The following is an 8,595-nucleotide window of genomic DNA, read 5'->3' as shown; positions in this document are numbered from 1 at the left end:
TCTATAGTGTTTCTGTAATACTTCCCATACTATTACACTTTATATTAATTAATTCTCAGTAGATATACTTTAACTAACAAACTAATTTAATAAAATGTTACATTGAATAAAAACAAAGAGAACTATGTTCACACTGCACTCTGCATCCATTATTGATTATTATATTTGCCTGAATTGTATATATGGGTGCTCTTAATTTGTATGTGACTATGTCTGAAAAAATAGTAAGTGGCAGATGAATATGAGATATATATATATGTCTGTATATATTTCTGAAATGTTCCATCAATATGAGTAAGTGGAGAGTAAATTGAAATAGTCTGGGCAGATTTCAAAGCCCATGTCAGTTATCACTCTACTGTACTATACTAAAAAGAACACTCTAAATTTTGAGATGTTCATGAAGAGAGGTAGAAATTTTTGAGGGGATTTTGGGTATTTAAAAGTTGCATATACTGGGTCAATATATCTGCTCTTCTAGTACAGAATCTCATGCTCAGTACACTCAGGGCTTTTTAAATAAGTATGACAATTATAATTTATGGTCATTCACATGTCTATTATATCACAAAGAGCAAATTTTATTTGTAATTAGACAAATTGTGAGTCTAATTGAGCAAGTACTAGAAAGGGTGGTCTTTTTCTTCCTTAATCTCAGAGCCAGGAGAAGTTCTAGATTATTTGATTGGAAATTGGAGTTGGATTTTATGATCATTCTTGTTGTTATCTGAACTTCTAGTTTTCCCCATTGTCTGGTTATACCCACCCCCCTCTCATAATAACTTTCCATAGTTTCTATGACTGTTTTCCTTCCATTTTCTACCTTCTTCATCATTCCTTTCTACCACTCACATTGTTGCTTAAAGTTTAAAAATTGAGTGTTATTGTGTACCTACCTAAGAGCCCATGCAAGATGTGTTCTACTGTTTTGTGCAGAAACTGATGCTCGAGAATAGACTACTAGTTGTGATTAATATCAATTTTGATATGAGAAAACTTTGTATATAGATCTTATTTGAAGACATGGCAGGAAGAAAATGAGGTAGTGTTACCAGTGTTTTACTCTAGTAATATTTACTGACTTTCATGCCCATTGTGAACCGTAGGCAATAGAAATGAAACAGTAGATTATCCCCCCGTTGAAGGAATCAGAGAAAGAACTGGAAGAGCTTGAAGGGGCTCGAGACCCCATATGTACAACAATGCCAAGCAACCAGAGCTTCCAGGGACTAAGCCACTACCTAAAGACTATACATGGACCGACCCTGGACTCTGACCTCATAGGTAGCAATGAATATTCTAGTAAGATCACCAGTGGAAGTGGAAGCCCTGGGTCCTGCTAAGACTGAACCCCCAGTGAAGTAGACTGTTGGGGGGAGGGCAGCAATGGGTGGAGGGTTGGGAGGGGAACACCCATAAGGAAGGGGAGGGTGGAGGGGGATGTTTGCCCGGAAACCGGGAAAGGGAATAACACTCGAAATGTATATAATAAATACTCAAGTTAATAATAATAATAAAAAAGGTAGATTATCAAGCAAAAAAATCTGCATATTGTTGAACAAGGTGCTTTTATTTTATTATCATTCATTTCCTCAACAGTCCAAATTCTCCATACATGTATTTTCTAGATAACATGAGTAGTTTATTTCAAACTGTAATAAATATTCTATATTCTCTGTGCATCATACATTGTCTATTGTTTTATATTACAGAAGTACTATCTGTGAAATTTATGCTTTTCTAACAGATTTACTGAGCTGGGAAACTACAGATTGTAGACAAAATGCTGACTTTTATCACATGGTATGGCAAAGAAAAGCATTGTGAATTTTCATTGCTTTTTATCAGTATTTATTAATTTTACAAAATGTTTTACTATGACATTTCAATTGATTATCATAATGGATGTTGACTCTATTTACCCCCCTCCTATACTTTATTAAGACTTCCCCATTGTTATAGTCTTCTTCTATACCCTTAAGTTCTTCTTCCTTTAGATTTACATCCTAGCTGAAAACATGATAGAAACTGTACAATGTTTCTCCTTCTATGACTGGGTTATTTTACTCACAATGATCTCTAGTTTTATCAATTTTATTAAAATAAATATAAAATTCTTTTTTATCACTGAGTAAAAGTCAACAGTGTATACCTAACACATTCTATTTATCCATTAATTTGCTGATGGGCACCTAACTCAGCTCCAGAGGTGGTTATAGTGAATAGTAACACAATCCAATGGACATTCAAATCTCCTTGTAGCATGTTGGTATGTTCCCCTGTGGGTATATAACCAACAATGATGTTGCTGGAGTGTATGGAAATTATAGATTAACTTTGTGAGGAGCTTGCTTAACTAGTTGTGTGGTGTCTGGATTAATTTTCTTCTGGACAGTAGTAACTAGGGTACCTTTCCCCCATGCATTTTATTAGCATTCTTTTTTGGTTTATTTTCTCCATGAAAGCTATTTTGATTGTGGTGCAATAACATTTCAATGTAGCTTTGATTTACATATCAATGATGATCATGTATGCTAAGCATTTTGAGAAGATTAAAAATGTGGAGGCAGAGTAGATGTTCCAATAATAAATATTTCTTAAATTAAAAAAATTATTTTAAATTTTTCCTGAGTTTTTCTAATTATCACTAAAGTAATAAGTGAAAGTTTTGTGTGATAATAACAAATATTATCAGTTTTATTCATAGTTATTGTTCAGAGTTTATATCTTGTTTAATTATAATGCAAAACATTTTAGTACAAATAACAAAAATGTATATATATACATATATATACATTATTAGTTTTAATACAGAAGTCACATTTAAAGTTTTGATATTTGGTTCTTTTTTCTTAGGTAATTTTCTACAGGGTATTCAATTTATAGATCAACAATCCAGAGTCCTGGACTCTGCTTCTTAGTTCTGCTAATAGTGTGAATATTCAGTTTATACTCTTGAGTCCCACATATTTCCTCACTGAAATGTAAATCCATGGTGAAAGAGTTCTAGGTGTTTCCTAGGTGATTATATTTTCTGACTCAAAGCCTTGATTTCTTTTTATCAGTAGAACATCCCTAGCCCTCTCCTCAGTGCATCAGTTGTTCATGTTTCTGTCCATGTTTCCTTCTTAACAGACTCTTCATTCTGTTTATTCTTCCCATACAGGGGAGCATATGGAATTCCCTTCGCCAAAGTCTCACATTTCTGAGAATGAAAAAGCAGAAAATGTCTTTTAGTCATTTGACTTAATTGAGTGTGCAACACTTGACTGGCAGATCATAAGCTCAACAAGACCAGGACATAGTGAAAGCTTCTGGAATGCTTGAGGCAAAAAGGTAAATTAAGAAGGTATCATCAGTTTCTGAAGCTGTGTCTACAAATGAAGGGTGTCAGAAAACTGATTCTCCATCTCGGTGTCTTCTAAGGCAATACAATTTTTAGAACCCAAACCCACTATGAACTAACCCTAATTCCCATAATTTTTTAATTCCCTCAAATTCATACACACTCAAAAATTAAAAGGTGTCAGTTGTCATTCAGTACTGGATTTAGTTATATATGATCAATGCTAAGAAAAACATCTCTGGTCTTATCATTTTTTACTTACTAGTTTGATATTTTTTAGTTTTAAAAATGAGTTAAAAACTTGAAGCTTTGAACATATGATATACCTCCAACCTGTCAGACATAGCAAAGATGTTGTTACAAAACACCAGACCAGTGAGCATAAAAATAAAATCTGAATACTTTAAAGGGAGCAAAAACAAAAAACAAAAAACAAAACAAAACAAAACAAAACAAAACAAAAAAAAAAACAAAACCCAACCAACCAAAGAAACAAAAAACCAAAAACAAAACAAAACAAAACAAAAAAGAAACTAAAGCAACAAACAAACAAAACCAACCCATAAACACGCAAGGAAAGGATGGGTAAACTTAGGACAATAATGAAGAAAACTTCACCTTTCATCTTCTACAAGAACAGCTATGAATATGCTAGGAAAAGTACACAATAAATGAGATTGCAGATGTATTTGTCATCCAAGGTCACCAGATAGGCATGTGTATAAGGAGAAGAGAGTGTGAAAAGTTACATGTCTGTGTATTTCTTAGGCACAGAGAAAAACCTTGCAGAACCGGATAATAGGTGCTAAATCAATCCTCATAGTGCTATGGCCCACAGAGGCTGGCTATAATCTGTGTTGAACTTGGAAGCTGAAGAGAAAAAGTTTCAGTAGACCACTTTGAAGTAGATTATGGTAAGAGAGACAAAACAGTGACAGAGAGCAAAGTCCCATCTGATCCCAATTGTAGTCAACATATGAAGTTGTTAGATTGACAGATAGAGAACATAAAATGTTTACTGGAAACCAGAAAAGGCCTTAGGAGTTATGCTTTAGAGTTGCTTCATAGACATAACATTTCAAAGTTTATGATGAAGTTTGGAATATTTATTTCACAATAATATATTTTACATTACCAAACTATACATGCAAACTGTCAAGGATGGTAATCATGTCCTACTTTAAAAATCACATTTAAAAATGAGATGACTTACAAGATTTGGGAGCCTAGTCAACATGACAAAGAATGTACATTCTGCCTTTTATAAAGTCGTTACTCTTCCTATACTATATTAGTTTCATTTATTTAATATCAAATAATATCTTATGATTTAGATTATGACGTTCAAATTCAATTCCAGCTTAAGTATTATATAGTTGTCAATTTTAGATGGAGAGTCAACAATTAATTTTTAGTTTATATTTCCCTGTAACAGTCTTTGTATGACTTTAATGTGAAATACAAAATTGTAATAAATTGAAGAAATTATTTAGCATTTCATGGACATATCTAACACTGGTCTTCTTTACCTTTGGAGAAAATTATATTTCCCATGCATTCTTTTTGTATTTGTAAGCAAGCATAATTACTTGCTTGCATATTCTATTTATTGGTATAGATATTCATGAAATTTTAGTTTTGTGTAATTTCCTCATTAATTTTTGACTCTTAGGGGCTTCTTTGTGCTTTTATTATACAGTATTATTGTTATCTTCATATCATTTAGTAGCATTAAAATTAAGTCCGTGTGATTAATTTTATAACTAAGTAGTTTTATTAATAATATGAACAGATAAAATCAAATTACTGTCATTGCTAATGATTATACTTTCTTATCATTTTCTTAGTTCTCATAAGGGTATCTGTTACCCAGTTGGCTGAATCAATGGATAGAAAGAACTACACAGTCGTGTCTGAATTTGTGTTTCTGGGACTCACCCACTCGTGGGAGATTCAACTCCTCCTCCTTGTGGTCTCCTCTGTGCTCTACATATTAAGCATGACTGGAAACATCCTCATTGTATTCTCTGTGACCATTGACCCTCACTTACATTCTCCTATGTACTTCCTACTAGCAGGTCTCTCCTTCATTGATTTGGCAGCATGTTCTGTCACTTCCCCCAAGATGGTGTATGACTTGTTTAGAAAGCACAAAGTCATCTCCTTTGGAGGCTGTATCACTCAGATCTTCTTCATTCATTTAGTTGGTGGAGTGGAGATGGTGCTACTTGTGGCCATGGCATTTGACAGATATGTGGCCATTTGTAAGCCTCTGCACTACCTTACCATCATGAGCCCAAGAGTGTGTACTTTGTTTCTGGCTGCTGCTTGGGGCCTAGGCACTAGCCACTCACTGTTCCAGTTGGCTTTCCTTATTGACTTACCCTTCTGTGGTCCAAATGTACTGGACAGCTTTTACTGTGACCTTCCTAGACTTCTCAGATTGGTCTGTAAAGACACCTACAAGTTGCAGTTCATGGTCACCATCAACAGTGGGTTCATCTGTGTTGGCTCTTTCTTGTTGCTTCTCATCTCCTACATCTTCATCCTGTTCAGTGTCTGGAAACATTCTTCAGGTGGTTCATCCAAAGCCCTTTCTACTCTCTCAGCTCACATCACAGTGGTGTTTCTTTTCTTTGGTCCCACTCTGTTTGTATATACATGGCCCCACCCTCACTCCCAGATAGACAAATTTCTTGCTTTTTTTGATGCAGTTCTTACTCCTTTTCTGAACCCAGTCATCTACACATTCAGAAATAAAGAGATGAAGGTAGCAATAAAGAGAGTTTTCAAAGCATTATTAACTTTTAGAAACATTTCATAAGTAGTATAACATCTTTATTTGAGTAACAATATGTCTTATATGAAGGCATTTTTGAAATGGAATCAGCAGTGTGCATAGTGGATGAGTCCTTTCATGTTCCTTAACTGAAGTGGAAACATTAAGTGTTTTGGTGTTTTGCTGGGGCCAAACGCTGAAGGAGTGTATTCCTGAGATGGACACAGGTGAAAGGATGTTTCACTAAAGCAGACACATGAAAGGATGCACATGAAGGAAACTTCACTAAAGAGAGGCATGTACTGGTTTGCCTTACGTTCATTGTTGAGCTCTACTTGTTGTGACTACACGGAGAGAAAAGCACCAAAAAACTTTTGGTGGTGCGCTAGCAGGTTTTTGCAGGTTCCTTGGGCTTCTGCAGACTTGGGCTGATTGTCAGAGTGATGTCAGCTACGATGAACTCACACAGAGTTTTGCAGAGACAGATTCATGTGCTCAGCAAGACAGGTGATGAGGCAAGACCGAAGGAGGACATGTGATGTTTGGAGGGAGAATAAATAGTACTCAGTGAACTGTGAGAGGGGCTGCTGGTAGAGCTAACTCTGAAATACTTCCTGGTCTAGCATATTTGCTGATCTTTGATTTGTTTGGAGAAACACAGCTAGGAACTTCTGCCATCCTTGCTGATCCTCTTGCTGGCGCATGCGGAGGCCTGGCTGTCTCTGCTAGTCATGTTACCACTGTTGAGTGATGTCTGCTATCCCAACTTTATCGAATTGGACTGCTGGTATATTTGTGAAGTGTTTGCCAGTGGAATGAACTGCTGCTGCTGACTTGTGAACTAACATGCTTATTTCCTGAGAATGCAGATGGCATTTGCTCCAAAGAATAATTTTTAAATTGTTTGACTTCTGCCTATATCTTTTCTTACAAACTACCTCTGGTGGGTGGTGGGCTAGAAGGGAGGTTAAAGTGTTTAAGAACCATCATTCAAAGGAGGCATTGAAAAATTAAAGCTACATTTAATGTTTCTGTATATTCAATGAAGAATGATTCAATCAAATAAAACTGTATGTTGATTAAGATATCATGTGCAAATATGCAGCAATTATACTTCATTTCTAGCTTAAGTTTTTTATTTCATTTCTTTTTTCTTTTAATTAATTAATTTTTTATTGGATATATATATTTTTTACATTTCAAATGTTATTCCCTTTCCCAGTTTCCTGTCAATAAGCCCCCTATCCACTCCCCCTCCCCTTCTTCTACAAGGGTGTTCCCCTCCCCATGTTACTTTCTTACACTGGAGGTCCAACCTTGGCAGGACCAAGGGCTTCTCCATCCTTTGTTGCACAAGACCATCCTCTGCTACATCTTCTGCTGGAGCCATGGGTCAATCTATGTATAGTCTTTGGGTAGTAGCTTAGTCCCTGGGAGCTCTGGTTGGTTGACGTTGTTCTTATGGGGTTGCAAGCTCCTTCAGCTCTTTCAATCCTTTCTCTAATTCCTCCAGCGGGGGTCCTGTTCTGGTTTGCTGCTAGCATTTGCCTCTGTATTTGATATGCTCTGGATGTGTCTCTCAGGAGACAGCTATATTTGGGTTTTGGCAGCATGCACTTCTTAGCTTCATTAAACTTACCTAGTTTTGGTGGATATATATATATATATATGTCACATGGGAGGCAAGCAGGCTCTGAATGGCTGTTCCTTCAGTCTCTGCTCCAAACTGTGTCTCCATATCCCCTCCTATGAATATTTTCTCCCCTTTTTAAAAATTTATTCCATCTTTATTAAATTGGGTATTTCTTTTTTACATTTCAAATGTTATTCCCTTTTCCGGTTTCCAGGCCAACATCCACCAACCCCTACCCTTCCCCTTCTATATGGGTGTTCCCTTCCCCATCCTCCCCCCATTACCACCCTCCCTCCAAGAATTCCATTCACTGGGGGTCCTAAGAAGGAGTGAAGCATCTGCACTTTGGTCATTCTTCTTCTTGAGCTTCCGTTGATCTGTGGATTGTATCTTGGGTAATTTGAGCTTTTAGGCTAGTATCCACTTATCAGTGAGTGCATACCATATGTGTTTCTCTGTGATTGGGTTACCTCACTAATTCCATCTATTTGCCTAAAAATTTCATGAAGTCATTTTTTTGATACCTGAGTAGTACTCCATTGTGTAGATGTACCACATTTTCTGTATCCATTCCTCTGTTGAAGGGTATCTGGGTTCTTTCAAGCTTCTGGCTATTATAAATATGGCCGGTATGAACATAGTGGAGCATGTGTCCTTGTTATATGGCAGAGCATTTTTTGGATATATGTCCAGGAGTGCTGTACTATGTACAATTTTCTAAGGAACCTCAAGACTGATTTCCAGTGGGATTGTACTGACTTGCAATCCCACCCACAGTGGAGGAGTGTTCTTCATATCCACATTCTTGCTAGCATTTGTGATCACCTGAGTTTTTGA

At 36.2% G+C, this 8,595-nt stretch overlaps 1 protein-coding gene across 2 annotated transcripts; it reads left to right on the top strand.

Moving 5' to 3' along the window:
- The first annotated feature begins 707 nt into the window (after positions 1–707).
- Or4f7b (olfactory receptor family 4 subfamily F member 7B) lies at positions 708–6,170 on the top strand. Of its 2 annotated transcripts, XM_087653696.1 has the most exons (2): positions 708–719; positions 5,220–6,170. In XM_087653696.1, the coding sequence occupies exons 1-2, from the start codon at positions 708–710 to the stop codon at positions 6,168–6,170; spliced, it is 963 nt and encodes a 320-aa protein (XP_087509822.1).
- Positions 6,171–8,595: the final 2,425 nt, after the last annotated feature.

Source organism: Rattus norvegicus, chromosome 3, assembly GCF_021556685.1.
Source record: "Rattus norvegicus strain SHRSP/BbbUtx chromosome 3, alternate assembly SHRSP_T2T, whole genome shotgun sequence".
In the NCBI taxonomy this organism is placed as follows: domain Eukaryota; kingdom Metazoa; phylum Chordata; class Mammalia; order Rodentia; family Muridae; genus Rattus; species Rattus norvegicus.
This window is presented reverse-complemented; position numbering and strand designations above follow the sequence as displayed.